A 21,320-nucleotide genomic window follows, 5' to 3' on the forward strand; every position below is an offset into this window, starting at 1 on the left:
ATAATCAGGACTGGTGTTTCTGTAGAGACGAATCAACAACTCCATAGTAACGAAGTGTTATACTGTAAATAGAGGGTAGGGTTCGTTTTGGGGGAAGAGTTTATAAAGTTCCTGCCTTAACCCATTCTCACCAAACGGGTCGGTACGTACCAGGGCTTGCCCTTACTTACCTGGAGATGAGGCTTGCTCGACAGCAGTTTTATAAAGACAATACCAAAGAAGTAAAAACAAAAGTATTGTAATATAAATTGTTTGAAAAGAGAGAAACTGAAAATCATCGATCCAGTTCTGGGTAAGGTACACGCGTGTTTGTTCCTTCTCCATTTCAATAATTTATCGCCATGCTCCGATAATATTGCCACCGATAGTTCTATGTTCGACTCGTGGTTTGGTTTCTGATCATTTCTATGTCTAGTAGATAGGATTATTTCTTTAATTTGTAGGTCATTAACGTTAATCAATCTCTTGATATTAGGTATTTTTTTCTCCACAGTTGCTCCAACAATCAAAGTTCCGAACCAGCTCCTAGGGGCACCGCTGGGCACTGACGTCAATCTCGAGTGCTATGTGGAGGCGTTCCCCAATACTATAAACTATTGGGTGAAAAACAGGGGAGAAATGCTTCTTAATGGGTAAGTACCGTTTTTATTATGTGTGTGTGTGCGCTGAAGGTATTTTCCCAAAACCGTACCTTCCATCCATAACGAGTTTTCAAAATGTTATATTCTTACATTCCTGGGATGAATTTATCTACCAGATTACGCGTAAATAACTATCCTCTATTTTAATTAAAAAGCCAGGTAACATGTTTGATATAATTTTATGTGCTGTCCAGTGTTACCCCCTGAAAAGTTGCTGATTGTAGTGTGTTGTAACTGAAATGAAGAACAAATCCTCCTTGCTGGTGATGGGAATCGAACATTCGACGGACCTGTGGGAAGAGCTCTCTCGAAACAGTCTCAGAATAGGCATAAGTAGTAGAAGCACTGGCTCCAACGTAACTAAATGGTTAGGACTCTCGCCTTTGGTGCGAGAGATACAGGGTTCGATTCCCGATGGGAGCCACAGAAATTTCGGTTTCCTTCCAGCATCGTGAGGACAATTGGGGAGCTGCTTGAAAAGAAGTAACGGCTTTCGGTTTCGAAAATCCGTAAACGGCGGCCATGAGGCTCAATGCTCTGTCCACGCGTCACTCAATGGAAAAGCTGCTTGGCAGGCTTTGAACCTCAGAGGACTGTTACGGCATGGAGTTTAGTTTCGTAGAACCACTAGACCATGGACAATGTCCAATTATCATTGTATGCCAGTGTTTAATATTCGCCTAGCATTCTGACCACAGACCTGATCCCCCTCTTGTCTCTCCTTCCGTTAGTTAGTTCGGGACGATGAGAATAATTTGGCTAATGGGACGAACACAATGATACATCTTTGCCCTACCCAGGATTCGAATATGGAACCTCTAGCTTCGTAGCGTTCCACCATGGAAGCCGGCAGGAATTTCTTATCCTGTATGTATGCCTCCATCCTGCATATATCCATAGTTATACTGCCATTTGTTTCTCTGTAGGAAAACACATTGAAATTGATAGTATGGCATAAAGGAACTATTGCACCAGGGATTCACACCAACAGGATGAAAATGTAAGATTCAACTCCTCGTCCTTAAAACATGCACATATATGTACGTTGCATATCGTACTTCTTGTTTTTGCGTTAAAGGACCTCGTAATTACAGTTTGAACGTAGTGCACTAGTAATGTCCTTTTTGCGTCAGATAATATTTATTGAGAAAATTTCAGTTAAAGTACATAATGGCCTTTCCGCTGCGATCATCAAGAACGGGAAAAAATGAACGCAAAAATGCTAATATTAAAAATATTCAGCAAAGTCTTGCTTTGTCTGTATAAAAGAGCTTTGAGTCTCGTGTTGTATACATTGGCATGAAAGTGGAATTCCAGAATGAATGTTAACTGTGAATCTGTCTAGCGCGTCTGCTTGCATACAGGATAAACATTGCTCTTTTTAGAGGGTTGTTAGCGTCAAAACAAGGCTTCAACAGGCAGAATGTTACTAAGAAAAGTTGTTTTTCTTGCTCTCTTCGCGCTGTGAAAGTATGTCGTTGCTGTATGGCGACACCATGCCAAAGAAAATCTTGTTTTCTTACGACTTCCATCTCCGATGCAGTTGACCAAGACCGCTGATCCCCAACGCCAAATAAGGGCACATCTTTTCTTAAAGTTTAAGAAGGTATGCGGTCGCGAAGATAGAAAACTTGGCAGAAAACACGAGATTCGAGGAGAATGAATCCCACGGGTCCTCTCTCCAACCCCGATGTTAATTTCCCCCCGAGCCCTCCTCACTGATTTCTCACAGCGTGGCAAGAGAGCTCCCCGTTTGATTATTCCATTCGAGGGAAATGCATAAGTGCCTGGTTCAATAAATAATGACACCGACGTATATAGCAGCACTGCGCGGCTTTTTCCTCGTAAAGGTATCGTGGAGCTGTTCTAGGAGCCACGCCTGCTCACACGCAAAAGGCTGCGAGGTTTGGCACTTAACGGGATGTCTCGGTGCGGAGCAGTACATAAAATAAAGGCTAACACCGCCTACTTGGTGGAAAGAGTTGTGTTTACCTATACCAAGCATGGGAGAGAGAACCCTTTATGTAAGCACAGATGTGGGATTCATGTACTTTGAAAAGAAACTGCGAATGCAACAGGTAACCAGAAATCGTATTAATTGAACAACCACATCTTCAAGACGTCACTCAGCAGGTACATGAAACCTAACAACTACCCCTTCAAGTCTGCAGATTGCAAGTTTACGAAATTGGACAACAACCATATTCAGGTTGTCACGTAGAAGGTATGCGAAACCTAATAACGACTACCTCTTCAAGAGTACATCCAACAGGTTTACTAAATCTGACACCAACTACCTCTTCAAGAGGACATCCAGTAGGTTTACTAAACATAACAACAACAACCTCTTCAAGAGTACACTCGGCAGGTTTACGGGACTTGATAATATCCACCTCTTCAAGAATAAGTCCAGCAGATTCACAAAAAATGACCTAACAACAATCACCCCTTGAAGTCTACGCCCAGGAAGTTTACGAAACCTGACAACCATCATCACTTCAAATCTACACCCAGCAGATTTACGATACCTGACAGTAACCATTCCTTCAAGACTTCCAGACTACGCTTAGCAGGTTTCCGAAACCGGACAACCACCACCTCTTCAAGAAAATACCAAGCAGATTCACGAAAACTGAAAACAATTTCCTCTTCAAGACGTCACCCAGCAGGTTCGTGAAACATGACAACAGCTCCTTCACATCTGCATCTAACAGGTTTACAAAATTTGACAATCATCTCCTATTCAGGATGTCACCTTAGAGATTTACGGAACCTAACAACGTCAACCTCTTCAAGACTACACGCAGCAGGTTTACGAAACCTGACAACAAGCACCTCTTCAATACTACACCGAGCATGTTTAAGAGACGTGACAACAACCTCCTCTTCAAGACTGCACACAGCAGGTTTACGAGACCTGATAACAACCTCCTCTTCAAGACTACACCCAACAGGTTTTACGAAACCTGTCAACAATTACATCTTGGAGAGTACACCCAGCAGGTTTACGAAACCTTACAACAATCACCTCTTCAAGACTACGCTTAGCAGGTTTACAAAACCTGACAACATCCACCACTTCAAATATACACCAAGCAGAGTCACAAACCCTGAACACAACCTCCTCTTCAAGACCACGCCCAACAGGTTTACGAAACCTGACAACCACCATCTCTTAAAAACTATACCCAGTGGGTTTACGAAACTTTAGCCGTAACCATTCCTTCAAATCTACTACTATTTTGTACCGGAAGAAAAGCTTAAAAAACTGAGACTTTTTCAAGTTTTGTCAGGTGCAAAATTTCCTCTTGCTGACTGTTAATTACATCCAGAAGACATAGCTTGCTTTTAGTATGAGCCAAAGGTGTTCAGTGGAAGCAAAGGGGAGTTTTTCCATGTACAATTCTTTACTGGTAGAGAATGGCAATCATATTATTTGAGTATATGCACCAGGTGTGTGTCGTCCATTTTGCGTTTTCAAGAACAATGCAGCACAAAATTCCAGTTCTGCAAAAACCAGTAAGTTTCTTACAGGGGGCGTCCTTTTCGAACAATTTATAATACATAGAAATACACATTTTGTACTGTCATCCATTAAATTTCTCTGTATATTAACTCATTACATGTTAAAGAGCTAATAATAGGGAAATATTTTCTATATTATTGGTTATTTTATTGCTAAATTATTAATGTCATAAATGCATTTTTTATAACATTGTTAAGAAATTTTTACATGAAATGCCTTCACATATAGTTTACACATCAAAGTATGGAAACCGAACTATGATATTTCAATTGGTTGTTCCCCTTAAAATATTCTTCTGTTTTTTTTAACCATTTTTCTCTTAGCTTTGTAAAATATGCGAGAACCGTATGTATAATACATCTAATAATACCACGCTCCATACATCGTAGCTAATTTTCTAATCATAATATAACGCAGAAACAGCCTATTCTTTAGAAATTCATACGTATTATTGTAGAAGAGAATGTTAGACGTATTGTAGGTGGATTTAAAGAACATTCCACAGTACTAAATTACAATGCAAATAAATTTACAATAAACCACTCACTAGATATATCGTCCAAGGATTAGAGAAACTCTCTTGAGTACGTAAGCTGGAGCTTTGGAAACAGTTGGCTTCTTGAACTATCCCCTTTTAAACGCAAAAGCTTTGGAGTTGCAAATTCAGTCGTGAGAATAGCGGAACATTTTTCCATATCGAACACTTGGGTTTTCGGCCATTGTTAGCGTAGCGAACACGTCACTTCTCTGTGTTTGGTAAAAGCTACAAGCGCTCGGAGATAGAAATGGCGAGGCGAGGGGGAAGTGAGAGAGAGAGGTAATCACCAGATGGTGACAAAATTTGCCTCTCCGAAATGCGAGAATCGAGGAAGAGTTCGGAGTATCAAGTTCCAGAAACTCAAGCAAATTTTTCCACGGTGATTCAGAAAGAATATAACGTTTCTTTATTCAAACGGCTCCAAGTAGCTATTCCAAGAATTACACTTCGTACAGCATGCACGGAAATTATGCTAGATACTCGTGATTTATACCCATCAATCTAGCCAAGTCTTTTTTACCCCTACAAATAGAGAATGCTAGAGATTCGGTCAGATTTTTAAACAATCCAGCCCTGCTATACTCTGTCCCAGGAACCTTTAGAGCGAGCGAACGAAAATATGTCTCTGCGCAAGTAGTGGTTCTAGCATTGAACGCGTGAGAGGGAACGGAATTGCATGTTGGGGGAGATACGACTACCAGCTGTTGGCATCAGCGTGTACTGTTTCGCTCAGCCCACTTACTCTCTCCCCTTCTCTACTGTTATGCACGGCCTTGCTCCACAGATTCCCGGAGTAGAGTATAGTACCTATTTTGTGGGAAGCAGAAGAAATAGGTATATATCCCTTTTTCATTCTTACCCGACGGGATGCCAAGTGCCTGGGCTTGCCTAGTGTTGATGACTCGAAAGTATTTTAAACTTATTCTGTCCTAGAAGCCCTTCCCCGTCAATATATAGGTTTTATCACAGAAGTAGGAACATGTTCAAAGTGTTCTTTTCTTTTCTCAGTGGTAGAGTTATACCCGGTTTGAAGCGGATACTCCTCCCGGGCCTTTATCCTCAATGGGCCTCCAATAGGGAAGAAAAGCTTGGAAAAAGTTCTCAAAATGACAGAAATTAAAATATAATCATCTGTCATAACCTGATCTAAAACTTGCAACTGGAATTCCATATAGGAGAATTTGTAAATGTTGTTAACCCTGCGCTTCCACAAACCCTGTATAAATCCGGGGCTGAACAGTGTGCCAAGATTTTGCTCAAGATTCAACCTCAGGGTACAGCCAACTCGGTAGCCGAACGCTTTAGTGGTCACACTTCGCTACCCCAAGTTCCAGAGTTCGAGTCCGGTCTTGGCATGGGTATTCTTGTAAGTGGCTCTCCATCAAGTTCATCGGTTCCTCCCTCATCTCATGTTCCCGATTAGCCTAAAAGTGGAAAAAGCCGCGATCTGAAATAACAAAAATACTACTCTGGGCTATAAAGATAAATGTAGCTTTTTAGAGCATCGTAGAAAATTCTCCGAAAATGCATTAGGGGGAAAAATTACTAAAGGTGTGAAAAAGCAAAATGACCTGGTTTGCCTGAAGGTGTGAGAGTTTCTAAATGAATGATACGAGATAGGAGAAAATAAAGTTTCTATAGATAGTCCCTACCATTCTTCGGAAACTTACTATTTCAAAGTAACGGACAAGAGAGGTTATCTAAGTGTCCCCCTCCGATATCCATGACACTTGGCAGGTGTATAGAGGGGCCCAAAGTGGAACACAGGTGTCACAGGGGTCAGATCCCCACTACAATTTATCTTTATCTTGACATTTGAGGGGGGGGTTGCCCCCTAAAACCTTTTTTTAGCCGAAACAAAAAAAACAGGTATTTCTTCCTGTGGGTCCCTCTATACACCTGCCACGTTTCATGGAAATCAGAAGGGGATACTTAGATAACCTCCCTTGTGATTTAGTGTAACGGTTATTCATTTTAAAAGTAACTCAGTTACAGTTACCTGAACTTGAAAAGTACATAAGTCTTCATTTATTAGTATTATTATAACAACAAAAAACTCAGATGGAACAAAACACTTAAAATTTCAAATTCCAATAAAGAGTGGATGCTCTAAATTTAACATGCAACAAAATCTAGTAGTTGAAAACAGGGGTGCCAGGTTTAGCTCTTTATTCACGTCATAGATTTTCAAGTTAACAATTTAAGAGCCGTAGAGTAACTGATATGTGATAGATATATAGGGTGTCCACAAAGTCCTGCTACCGTTACGATGAAACTTAACTCCTAAACTATATGAGATAAATACATGCAGTTTTTTGCAACGTGTTCTACAGCTCTCAAAGTTTTGTTTACAATTACAACACTTCCACATGCACCCCGTTAGTTGCCCTCAGGACGTCGAGACGGTATTCGATCTCCATCCATACATGCTGCAGCATAGCAGCATCAACCTGTTCGAGAACTTCTGCAATCCGTGTACGAAGTGTGCCAATATCTGGAACAGGAGTTTCGTAGACACGATCTTTGACACCCCCAAAGGAAAAAAAATCCAAGGGTGTGATATCAGGGGAGCGCGGTTGCCAGAAAATATCTATCCAAAAGGTCCCTCACAACATAATCTGCAAAATAAAATAAAAAAATAATAACAAAAAAATACCACTACTTGTTAAAACTTTGATAGCGGTAGTACACGTTGCAAAAAACCGCATGTCTTTATCTCATATATTTTAGGAGTTACAGTATGTTTCATTGTAATGGTAGCAGAATTTTGTAGACACCCTGTATAATGGTGATTATGAATGGTGAAGTGATGATATATAAATCTGATGCCGAACCGTAAAGGACAATGCTGGTTAACTCTGGAGCCTTCGAAGCAAGAAGTTTCTGCTTCTTTTTCTTTATTGATCTGTTTTACTTTCCTTCGCTTTCCTGCCAGTTTTCGCTAATCGGGAAGATGAGAATGAATGGTGATAAAGTGAAATTCATGAAAGGATAATTACAAGCACAAGAAGACAACACACAACTCAGGCCTCACATAGAATTATACTGGCCATGAATCCAGTCATCAGTCTAGTCCGCAACAATGCAGTCCATGGTAAACTACATAGAAGTGAGGCTGACATTCTTTTTCTGACCGGGACACTTTTCAAGTCCGTGAACCTAGCCTTTGGCAAGGTACTAAAACTTGGGGTGACAAGGTGCCAAAACTTGGGGGGGGAAGCACATTTCACTTTACCTTGGTAGATAAGGTTTAGGATAAGGTTTAGCATAGTGCGCGGGTACAAGTGGTAAAAAGTGAAGGGGCAACTGCCCCTACGTCCCCCACCCCTAATTGCCGCCTTACTTTAAACTGTGATTCCGGTAGCCAGAGTTGTGCAAATAAGCATAAAAAAGGTTTTCTACATGAAACTAAAATTACGCGTAAAAACACGTAAAATGCGTATTAAACGAAAAGTACATAAAAAAACTAGAATCAAACATAAAACCTAGAATAAAAAATATGTTTTTTGCGAAGGTTAGACTATGTATGGTAGTTGGCAGTGGCAGAAAACAAAAAAAATGCTTCAAAAAACTTTCCTTCCGAATTTGTATGTGATCAAACTGCCATATGCACATTCACATATCCTATGTAAGTGTATAAATACAACGTATGAAAAAGGAATTTGAAGCTGTTACTAAAACTGAAATGCAATCCAAATAAATTGTCGGTAATTGTTATGTTATATTATAAATACATGTACTAATGCAAGACGTATAGGCTATATCAACAATAAACAGTATCAGAACTACACTTCTATCCTGAAGAGGAGAGTGACGTTAGCTCTCCAAAGCTTGGAATCTTTTTTCCACAACTCGCCTGGTCGATAGCCCGAGAGAATCTTTTCATCATTCATCGCCAGAAAAGCTTCAAGAATTACTTCATGTACCTCTACGGGGAGGAAATGCTACATCACACCCGTAGATTCACTGCACTTCTACCCTGCAGAGGAGAGTGACGTTACCTCTCCAAAGCTTGGAATCTTTTCCACAACTCGCCTGGTCGATTGCCAGAGAGAATCTTTTCATCATTCATCGTCAGAAAAGCTTCAAGGATTACTTCATGTACCTCTTCGGGGAGGAAATGCTACAACACACCCGTAGATTCACTGCACTTCTACCCTGAAGAGGAGAGTGACGTTAGCTCTCCAAAGCTTTCCACAACTCGCCTGGTCGATAGCCCAAGAGAATCTTTTCATCATATATCAACAGGTTTCTACATTTTTTTAAAAAATATGTGAAAGGGAGTTCTATTTTTTAAAAAAATCTGTTCGTGAGGGTGAGGGCGTGAGGTGGTTGTATAAACAATATTCAGAAAATAATGATTTTGTGCTGAAATATGTAAGAAAATTGAAGTCTAAAATCTAATATAATTAAAGTAGTTTTTGTATTACTAATTTACAAAAAAACTATTTTTTAACATCTGCGTAAAAAACTGGTTTTCTACGCGAAGTAAATTCCTAGTAAATTACGCGTAATTTATGTAACGAGAAAATTACCTTGCCAACCTTGTCGATTGGGATTAGTCCATCCTGGCTTAAAGAGATCCTTCGCTAAGCAGCACATCATACTGACCAATACTACAGAATCCGGCAAGAGAAAGAAACCTAAATTTAGTAATAAACAAGTGAATGCAAACTTGAAAAGACTAGCCGAAACGTTAAAAGAGGCAGAAAATCTTGTGCAAGCATATGGGTAGGGTGAAAAATAACATTACTGCTTCCGTTAAAAGCCAATCCTGTCGAGTGGAGTGGAGGCCTGAAAGATTATGCGAAATCTAAACTGGAGGCTGTCTTTGCCTCGGCAGCCTTTTAGCACTGACACCAGGTAATGGATTTAGCGAGTGACAGATATCGATTCTCGGCCGCGGTAAATGTATTTGTACCCGTTAGGGCAAATTGAGCGTCGGACTTGAAAGGAGGGCAGGTGAGGGGCGTGCGAGGAGGCTGTTCCTTAAATTAAAAGAGAAAACTGATTATGTGGAAGGGTGTTGCAGCGTCTGGTCTTTGTAGAGACGATCTGCATCTTGTCGCCTTCCCTTTTTTTACAGTTATGTAGTTCCTTGAGATTTATCTTGTTGCAAACTGAGATGTTTAATAAATTCATTCTATCTATCTATCTCTTTCTTTCTCTCTCTCTCTCTCTCTCTCTCACACACACACACACACACACAATACCTGTCTGTCTCACATAGTGCACCTCCTACCTTGTTCTCTAATTCTCTATTTCTCAACCACAAGCTTTTTCACTATCGGTTTATCTCTCAATCAACCACTCACACATATACACATACAGTTTCTTTTTTTAAAAAAATTTGATTACTTAAAATCCTCCTTTTAACCCACTGATTTAATCACGATGATTAGGATGAAGAGAATGCTACATCCATGACCTATCCGGGTTTCGAAAGTCTGACATCGTAGAGTATTACACTTACCATTCTGTCACGGATTTCGGCACGCGCACACACACACGCGTACTTACTTACTCTTTCTATTTGTGTCATACGCACATAATTTCAACTTGTTTCTTACTCTGTCCTGCCTATTTTTCTCCATCTATTACCATCTCCCCCACCCTCTCTCTCTCTCTCTCTCTCTCTCTCTCTCTCTGTGTGTGTGTGTGTGTGTGTGTGTGTGTGTGTGTTGCAGCCAGTGGCGTCTCCGTTGTCAAAGAAGGAATGTTAACCCCTCCCTCTCTCATTTCTGTGACCCAATATTACTCATTTTCTCCGAACATTTTTGGTGTAAATTTAGAAATATTTAGAAAAACATTAAATTAAATAAATTATTTTAAATGTAGTAAATACTTCATTTAAAATATTAATATTTTTGAAGGGTAAGGACAAGCAAGGACTGTTTAAACGAGAAAATTAATGTTCAATACTTCGCCATACAATTAATTTTTAAAGCAGCAGTTTGCAACCAGAGGGGTTCGTGGAACTCCCATCACCCCTACAAAAAACACCCTGGACATAAGAACGACCCGTTCATTGAAAAATCGCTAAAATGCAAATTCCCGGTTTTTCCCCTTACCCTTCATTTATCCTTCCAAAAAGTAAATTTTGAAAAATCAACTGCTCATTACTTACAGTTACTTGAATTCCACCTATATTCTTTTTTCTTTAAAGAGAAATGCGCTGATCACAGCCTCATAAGATTTGGATTTATCCCCTTCTCTCAGCTTATAAAGTAATTCTTTCTCGATGACCACTCATTACAGAAGATCCATTGTATGTCTGGGCAACTAATTTATCACCACACTTATATTTATCCATTATTTCAGTCACGTGACTGAAAAGAGCTCCTGCAGTTTTATCGGGGCTCATGTCATGAAACCCAAGAAATCTTTCAATGATTTTTTTCTGTGAGTCCGAAAAAAGTAACATCGTTGACACCTGAGATTTATTGCTAATGTCTGATGTTTCATCGACAATGTCTGTGTTTTGAGTTTCATTGTAGATTTCATCTCTCAGAACATCGAAACTGCATTTATTAAATAATTTTGAATACCTGCCGAAGTACCACGAAAAACTGTAGAATTTAATAAATATTATTTTAATGAGGGATAAAACTCGACACCTGCAATAAGGAATTCCATGTAATTGCCCTTATTTACAGATGCTGCATTTTCATCATGGCCTCGGAATGGCAGTTCTTGCTTTGTTAAATAGTAGATGGCGTTAATCAACCTCTTTAATATTTCCCTGTTCTTTTTTACTTTTTCATTGTGTAGCTCTGTTTCAGATTTTCGTTGAGTATCCAAAAGACCGTCAATTCTAATAGGGGTGGCAACAAAACTACTAAATTTAAAGAAACTAGAAAGATGCAATTCAGACTCACTGTGTTTTTTCACTGCAGTATTGAGATGATTCAAATCCGCATACCCTTGATAATTCCAAGCACCTTTTTTAGTCGAAAGTCGGGACGGGATATTTTTTTAAATCCCGACATTCGGGTCGGGAAATTTTCGGGACGAGAAATGTTCGAAATTTTCCGAAGGTCTTGAAAAATCGAATTCTACACGTCATTTTCACCTTACGTGATTGTTTTTGCATTTCTGATACAAAAACTAAGAATTTCCGATACGTTCCAGACATTTGCAATGCCGAAAACATCGAGAATTAACAACTATTTACAATGACCATTCGGTATTTCCCGACTGCTCGGGATCCCGTAAAAGTCGGGAAGTCATTTCCCGAAGTCGGGATCGGGACTTTTCGGGATCCCGCACTCCCCTAAGAATAATAAACATGTTCAACAGTAAAATTTATTCACCACATCACACCCGCAAAGCCAGTCTGGAATTTCATAGAGTTCTTTTCGAAAATGTCTCTCAAAACCTTTTCCAGCACCACTTTTTCCTTTAACATATGTTGACATCGTGAGATTCGGACATGGTCGACCATTGTCAATCACTTGTTTCTTCTCTGAATACGAAAGCGAAGAAAAGGAATCATTTAAATAGTTTTGCACAACACTTTCACTATTCTCCATCTTAAAATAATCACATCACTTCACACCACACGTTTAAAAAATAATGCACAACAATCACGAGCAAAACAACGCGGAACGCGGGGTGAATGAAAGCCAAACCGTTGGGAACAAATACAGCACCTTGAGAAGCTAACCATGGTGGTGGGTGGCAGGATGCGCATGCGCGGTCATCCTATGTTTCGGCAGTGGTAAGACGTTGTATTTCCTCTCCAACGTCCTGGCGTAGTATGTCTATGGTCCTGGCAGTCTGGGACCGATCTGCCTGCCTGACAAACACTGCGCGCTGCGACGCGTTCGTAAACTACCGGGCGCTCGAAACTGACGATTAAAGAAAAACGCTCAAAATCGTAATTTATAAAAGTACAGATACTTTCTTCTTTATTTCATTTTCCTTTGGCCGTTGACACACGACTTACACACCCAGAGAAATCGCCACTGGTTCCAGCCACACACTTTCAATATCTCTTTTCATCTACCTACTCTGATTTGTATTCTTGTTACTTTATGTCGCTATTGGTTAATCAAGACTATGAGGATGGTGATCTTGTCGGTGGGTAGGGTGTCTGACTGCCACGCGGAAGACGCGGGTTCGATTCCCGTGGTGGGTGATCTAATGTCTGAATGTTTCCGCTTTGTCCCCGCATAAAGTGGCTCTGGGGTTCACGCAGCCTAAAATAAATTGGTACCTGGGGGAAACCAAGGGGCTTAAAGTCACCCGGAGTGTGGTGCTGATCACATCACATCCAAAATGGTAGAGATCGAGAATATGTTGGGCCCTACCCCTACAACCCCTAATTGTGCCTTCATAGAACGGTGCTATATGCACGGGAACATTTACCTTATGAGGATGAGTGATGGTTAGATGAAAATCATGAAGGATGTGTCGCCCCTGTCAACACATACTTTTTCAAGCACAGAACTATTCAATCTGTATTGTATTAATCTATGTTGGAATCTTTTCTTTAAAAATGTGTTATTGTTAATGTTACAATAGGAAATGAATTGTTTAACTTAAATCAGAAAAAATGTTGAAACTATGGAAATATAAAACAACTATGTAGTAACCTTGGTAAATTGTAAACAAAATTGTGATATAAAAGAGCTAGACTTTTGTAAGTCTACGGGACATTCTCCTGGTTGCCGAAAGGCTGATGGTTCAGGGGACGTTGGGGAATATCTTGCTTCAATCTTCGGATTGGCTGGTGTACTTGTACTCCATTTGGCAGATATTCCACAAACCCAACTCTGAATAAGGCGTTCTATTGCATCATCAAAAAGACCAGGGTTATAAACTTCGGTACAACTAATAGGTTTAGGCCTACAAGTTGTATCGGGTGAATTGTATGTTTGAAAAAGTGTTTGTATAACATCAGAAGTTTAAATAAATCTTCGAGTAAAAGGTCTTAATGATCTTTCATTTCAAACCTACATAGGAGATTATTAAAAATAAATCCTACACCACAGACCTCGCAAGGGCTTGGTCCTACTAACCCTTAGAAGCCTTTGAGAAGTCCGATAAAAGGGTTATAACCAGACTAACCTAAAGCCCTAAAGGCAGAAGGTGCGTGTCAGTGATTTTTGGCGACCGTGACCAGGACCATCGAAGCAACCACCTGTGGATCTTCGTGGCCCAGCAGAAGAAGAAGAAGCCTGTTCCAGAAACAGAAGAAGAAGCCTAGCAGATACGGCTGTAGCAGATACGTTCATGAAAGTTGCGCACATAAAACTCCAGGATCTGACGTAGCAGCGGAGGTAGACGTTAAATGTAGACAGTGCGTGGAAAAACAAGTTACGCCAACACCAACAGGTGATAGTTGGAGGGAAATGATGATCTCCTTTATGACTGATTTTAAGAAAGAGAAAGAAGCAGAAAAAGAGCAGAATTAAAAGAAAAGGAAGAAGAAAAAGAGCAAAGATTAAAAGACAAGAAAGAAGATGATCAGAGATTTGCACGTTTGATCGAGAAGCTAGAAGAACGTGAAGCTGAACAGGGGATGCGAAGACAGATAGAGAAAGAAGCAGAGAAAGAGCAAAGATTAAAAGAAAGGGAAGCAGAAAAAGAGCAAGATTAAAAGAAAAGGAAGAAGAAAAAGAGCAAAGATTAAAGGACAAGGAAGAAAATGACCAAAAGTTTGCACGTTTGATCGAAAAGTTGGGTGAACGAGATGTGGAACAGAATGCAGAGAGAGAAAGAGAACGAGAAATGAGTGACCAAAAGTTCGCACGTTTGATTGAAACATTGGGTGAAAGAGATGCTGAGCAGAAAGAGAAAGGGAACGAGAAATGAGTAAGAAAATGTTTGAAGATTTTAAAGTAAATCTAGGAAAATAAATATCCGAAGCGATAGCTGAAATCAGAAAAGAGAGAGACGAAAAATATGAAGAACTAGTGGAAAGAAGGAGAGAAGATCGGCAGATAGATGATGACCGTTTTAAACAGCTACAAGAAGGCTTGAACCAAGAAATGACTGAGCTGAAGGAAAGTCAAAAGGAAATGTCCGTAAATTTGGAGGGTGAAATAAGAGTGACAAAAGAGGCCCAAACACAACAAATTGAAATTATAAAAACGTTAACCTCAAAGTTGGAAACCTTACAACTAGGCAAGGAGAATAGGAATGAAGAGATGGAAACTCTGCCAAAGAAGATATGTGTACGAACCTCTTGCTCCTCGCATTCTTCCAGTTCCGAATCTCCCGAACATTCTGAACCATGCCAAAGAAAGAAACGAAGAAGGAGTGGCAGAATGAGACGAACTAGAGACTACGCTACGGAAAAAATGGTAGAAGATAATTGCTACTTAAACCATTCATCCAATCGGATTCTCAAAATGTCTGACGTCAATTCCCTCACCAAGTTTAATGGTGAAATAAATTCAGTATCCGCTAAGAGGTATCTGGAAGAGATAAATACTTATATGGATTTAATGAAAATGCCCATGATGTATCGACTAAAAGTCCTCCCTTCGCTAATGGTGGGTAAAGCCAAGGCTTGGTTTATGGCAAACGAAAAGAGATGGAAAACTTTTGAACATTTCCGCTCTGCATTTAGGAAGCAATACGCATCGCCTGAAGCAAAACAGAGGGAAATGAATACTCTGAGGAATAAACATTATAGCAAAGGTGCAGGGTTATCATTGGAGGAATATTGCTGGGAGGTATATGCAGCATACTGCAATCTGACGGAAACCATCAACCAATCAGAAGTGCTGGACTTAATCATTGGCCAATTACCTTCACGAGTGCGACAACTGGTACTAACTCGAGATCCCGCCAACATAGACCAACTCACGAATTTCCTGGGAAAGTTCGAAGCGTCTGAACAAATGGAAGGATGGAAAGCCAATCACCAACGAACTGATGAACGAAGAAATCCTCAACCTCGAATAAGGAATCTAGAGCTATCCCGGGGGAATGGAGGAGAAGAAGATAAGAGGCCCACACCGATCAACCAAAGGTTTAATGGAAATCTAAGGTTCCAAAGGAAGGATGCCGATAGAAGGACATTCTGGAATAAGAACCAGAATCAAAGGAACTGGAACCAGTCTCGCAAGAAGGAATGCGGAATACAGACTGACGAAAGTCCAGAAGACTGTGCTTTGAACCCTAGAGCACCTGTATGGGAAATTCCTTCCACTATTAAAGCACCTTCTTGGGAAATTCCCTCTACCAGTCGAGTAAATTTAAACCAGAGGTCGTTGTAGATGGAGCTCTCCCTTCTACAATGCGACACAATCTTGATGTTTGTGAGAGCGAAGAAGACAAACTAATTACTAATAAAAATGTAGATGTTTTATATCTAGATCTAAATTCTTGTCCAAATTCTGAAGAAGAGAAATTGTTTAATGTTTTCGAAGTAACTGGGAATTGCAGCAAGAAGCCAGATATTCTAATAGAAGTTTTAAGATTAAAAATAAGATGTACTTTGGATACAGGAAGCGAGTGCACTGTCATGAATTATAATGTTTGGGTAAAGCTCCGAGAGAGATTAACAGGCTTGAAACTGGAAAGATGTCCAGGAATAAGGTTAAAGGATTTTGTTGGACATGAGAGGTCCCGTATTGTAGGATGCCGAACCATTCTTTTTGAAATTGCAGGACACACTTTTGAAGATCAAGTCTACGTAGTGAAGAATTTAGAGGCAAATTTGTTATCTGGATATCGCTTCTTCAAGAGATATAGAGTCAATTTGGATGCAGGTGCCAACAAATTATATTTAACGGTGAAGGGACAAGTCGTTGAAGAAAGTTTGATTCTAGATGACCAAGAAGATAGTTTTGAAGCAATTAATGGTAAGACTTCACGTGTTAAACTATCGATGGCTGAAAGGGAATCGCATTCAAACAATAGGTCCGCCGCCGAGAGAGATATAAGAAAGAAGGCTTTCGCTCCAGGGTTGCCGAATCAAGAAGATGAGGAGAAACCACACTGCCCATTATTTTCTGACAAACAGGGACTTGTAAATACTTCAATCTGCAAGATAATTGCGGAACAACCTGTATTTCCTTTACAAAATCCATCTCCCATTCAAAAAGAGGAGAATCTAGAAGAAGACCTAAATGGATGGAAGACCTGGCTAATTGACGTCAAGAAGTTTTACGAAGGAGTGTGTTGAACAAGATGAAAAACCATTTCCTGTTTTCTCCAGAAGCTACATGCAAATGAAGAATGAAGTCCAAGAAGACGATCCCAAATGAAACATCGCCTCACATCATGAAGAAGAAGTGAAAGAAAAATGAAAATATACGAAAAAGGAGAAAAAGTTATAAAACAAAATTAAATAACGTTCACTTATATTTAATTTTATTTTCTTCTGGGGGAACGCTATGTGTCGCCCTTGTCAACACATGCTTTTTCAAGCAAAAAACTATTCAATCTGTATTGTATTAATCTATGTTGGAATCTTTTCTTTAAAAATGTGTTATTGTTAATGTTACAATAGGAAATGAATTGTTTAACTTAAATCAGAAAAAATGTTGAAACTATGGAAATATAAAACAACTATGTAGTAACCTTGGTAAATTGTAAACAAAATTGTGATATAAAAGAGCTAGACTTTTGTAAGTCTACGGGACATTCTCCTGGTTGCCGAAAGGCTGATGGTTCAGGGGACGTTGGGGAATATCTTGCTTCAATCTTCGGATTGGCTGGTGTACTTGTACTCCATTTGGCAGATATTCCACAAACCCAACTCTGAATAAGGCGTTCTATTGCATCATCAAAAAGACCAGGGTTATAAACTTCGGTACAACTAATAGGTTTAGGCCTACAAGTTGTATCGGGTGAATTGTATGTTTGAAAAAGTGTTTGTATAACATCAGAAGTTTAAATAAATCTTCGAGTAAAAGGTCTTAATGATCTTTCATTTCAAACCTACATAGGAGATTATTAAAAATAAATCCTACACCACAGACCTCGCAAGGGCTTGGTCCTACTAACCCTTAGAAGCCTTTGAGAAGTCCGATAAAAGGGTTATAACCAGACTAACCTAAAGCCCTAAAGGCAGAAGGTGCGTGTCAAGGAACAGTCACAAAGAAATCCATGCACAGGCACGAACTGGAACCCGGAAACTTCGGTGCCGAGATCGAATGTCGTCCACTCAATGCGCTCGGCCACCAAGTTTACTCTCCCCCATATTGATATCTCTCTGCATCCCTCCCTCCTCCTTCTCCCCCCACCCTTCTATCTCTCTCTCTATGGCTGCTTCTATTTGTCTGCCTCAGATATACCTCAACTTCTATGCGCGCACGCGCATGTGACGCATGAACTCAGCGTAAAACTTACAAATGCAAGTCACCTTACTTTCCGACCGATCCTCTAGCCGCCCCAAAAACACAGGGAACGTCACTGTATCACAAGAGGAATTAAACCGGACGAAAATTCATTTCTCTTTTCAAGCGAAATTAAGCCGTACAGGAGTAAGCCACTTTGCCCACTGGATCCGGTGAATTTTTTATCCTGGATGGTAATTGTGATTTGTGGGACTAGGTGGGAAAATATTAGCCTCGTCGGAACGGCGGCAAATGAAACAAAGTAAGAAAGCAACACCCTCGGTCATGAGAAGGCCAGTTGTTTCATTTTCTGGAATGTAATTACAAAAGGGAGAACATATTTTATAAGGCTGCCTTTGTAAATAGATGATGCCTGTAAATAATATCCACGGAATTCCCTTTTCCCTTCGTTATTAGGTGCCTTAAAGTTTCGTAGAGCCTTGAAGAAAACCTTTAAGAAAATCTTAAGTGTGTGCTTAGGAACAAGGTACCATTTAAACATTATTGACGGGTTCGTTTCAGAAAGTAAGTTTTGAAAAGTAACAAGAGATACTTCAATATTACTGACATTGAAAGTAACAAGGCACTACAATATTACTGACAGTGAAAATAACAAGAGTTACTCCAAGTTTGCTCTCATTATGTAACAAGAGCTACTCCCAATTTGTTAGCATTGAAAGTAACAAGTTACTTCCAATTTTTTTGCATTGAAAGTAACAAGTTACTTCCAATTTTTTTGCATTGAAAGTAACAGGACTTACTCCCAGTTTGTTCGCATTGAAAGTAACATGAGTTTCTCCCAGTTTGTTTGCATTGAAAATAACAAAGAGTTACTCCTAGTTTATTCGCATTGAAAGTAACAAGAGTTACTCCTAGTTTATTCGCATTGAAAGTAACAAGAGTAACTGCCAGTGTGTTCGCATTGAAAGTAACAAGAGTAACTCCCAATTTGTTCGCATTGAAAGTAACACGAGTAATTTCCTCACCTTAAAAGGAACAGTTACTTAAACTTTCTCGACTTAAAAGTAACAGGAGGTACACTTACTTGCCTTGAAAAGTAACAAGCGTTGCTCCTTTGACATCAGTAAAGGAGTTGCACTTATTATGTACGAAAAATAACGGAGTTTCACTTGCTATGAATATAAAGGAGCTGTAATGAAGAGGAATGGAATTACATTTACTCGCTATGAAAAGTAACGGAGTTGTAGTTACTCGCTAAGAAAAGTAACAGGTACGGATTTTATCATGAGAAGACGAGACAAGAGTTGGCGGAGTCTCTGCCTAGTCTAGCGTTGTAAATGGCTGTCTAGTTCTCAGTCGCTTCTTGATTTATAAACACTCGTCTCTGTCATGTCTCGGTCTCTCTTGTTATTTCACGTTGTTTCGTTTAATTCGCAACGATGATGATAAGAAATTAGCTTATGTATTGGTGATACGACACAAACAAGATATCCATACCTGACCAGGATACGTAGCGCGTAAAACTGACGCTTAGCAACGGACGACAATCGTCTCGGTGCAATTCCTAGTAACGGAGTTCTGCATACTCGCTATGAAAAGTAGTAGTGTTGTAACTCCATGCTATCAAAAGTAACAGTGTTGCAATTATTCGCAATAAGAAGGTAATAGGTGTTGCAATTACTCGGAATAAAAAGTATCACAGTTACAATTACTCGCAATGAAAAGCAACATAGTTAAAATTACTCGCTATGAAATGTAGCACAGTTAAAATTACTCGTTATAAAAATAGCAGAGTTACTACGTGTAATTTATGGGCCAATCCATGAGTTCCGGTGTGACAATCACACGCTTCAAATCTAAATATTTTGTAAACAAAGACATTGAGCTCATCCATATCATCTATATAGTATTCAGAATAATGTGAAGCAAGCCTTTTACGAACTTCAACGAAGCATCCTAGTATTCAATTTACGAAATAACAATTAGGATTTTGATAACTTCAATGAAACTCGGACGTCACTATTTAAAATTTCATATATTTTATCACTTATTGATCTACTGTGTTTTGTTTCTTTTTCGTTGCTATGGTCAAAAATGTATATAGAAATGTATACATCGTAATTTTACATTATCAAGAATGTGATAATATTTAATTATATATCATATTAATGCAACAACGTTTTCCAAAATATAACAAAACAGAAATTGATAACATAGATATATCATCGTGCGTATTAAGCACAAAATTAAACAAAACATAATAAACGAAATAAATGAACATCTTTTGATCAGTCACAATACGCACCCCTTCCGGGTGAAAATTTTCGATTTCTTTCAGTTCTGTAAATATCGAAAATTTTACCACATTTAGTTCCAAACTTATGAACATTGCATTTTTAAATTACAACATAAATTACTTTTTTCAAACAATATTAGTTCAGTTCACTATGAACTCCGTGAATCAAACTTGACTGGCATATTTTTCATTTTGTTTTAGTTGCATGCATTCAGTGCATTAAATGAATAAACAATATTATTGACTATGAAAATATCCTACATTTTTCATTGTAGAAGTGTCCGTAGTTACCTGAACCTAACTACATTCAAGAATTATTCATGAAAATTTAAGCAACTCTGTTTTCCTGTCGGCTGAACAATTAAACTTCTTTACATTAGATAAATTTTGCTTATTTACAGATTTCTTCCCATCTAGAGACATAAGTTCCACATAATTGTTCTTAACATTTTTAACTAAGTAAGGACCTAACCATAAATCCAGAAATTTGTGAATTTTCTTATTAAGGAAGCTGCTCTTCTCGTGGTTTTTAACAAGAAGAATATCGTTGACCGCGATTGTGATACTCCTTCCATCCTCTTTCTTCGTTTTGGTTATAGCCCTTTTCTTCATTCTTGTTTGTGCCATTAGACATTTATTTTGCCACGCCACCTTCTCCAGTTCAGATGGCCAATTAATTTGATGAAATACTGTATTCTTGACATTATCATGAAGAAACAATTCATTCGGCGTAAATCCTGTAACCTCAGATACCGAACTGTTTAAAAGTCCAATAATTACACTTAAGTGTTTAAACCACTGCTGATGATTATCCTTTGTGTATAGTCTTACTAGCCTGATTATTTCCTTATTGTATCGCTCAATTGGGTTGGCGAAAGGTGAATACACTGATGTTCTAACATGTTTTATTCCATTCGATTTTACAAAACTCTTCCATTCAACTGATCGACATTGAGATCCATTGTCAGACAAAATTACTTTAGAAAGTGGATAGTGATAAAAAATATTTCAGTTGGAACTTATTTATAATTTCCTTGGTTGTAGCTTTTCTCAAAGGGTA

General features: G+C 39.1%; 1 protein-coding gene across 1 annotated transcript in view; it reads left to right on the forward strand.

Moving 5' to 3' along the window:
- The window catches only part of LOC145985778 (lachesin-like), a 423,684-nt gene that overhangs the window by 311,212 nt on the left and 91,152 nt on the right, over positions 1-21,320 (forward strand). The window contains exon 6 of the mRNA XM_083119859.1: positions 494-632. Coding sequence (XP_082975985.1) covers positions 494-632 — 139 coding nt within the window. The remainder of the gene's footprint in view (positions 1-493; positions 633-21,320) is intronic.

The sequence above is a fragment of the Lepisma saccharinum genome, chromosome 3 (assembly GCF_977018435.1).
Source record: "Lepisma saccharinum chromosome 3, izLepSacc3.1, whole genome shotgun sequence".
NCBI classification, from domain to species: domain Eukaryota; kingdom Metazoa; phylum Arthropoda; class Insecta; order Zygentoma; family Lepismatidae; genus Lepisma; species Lepisma saccharinum.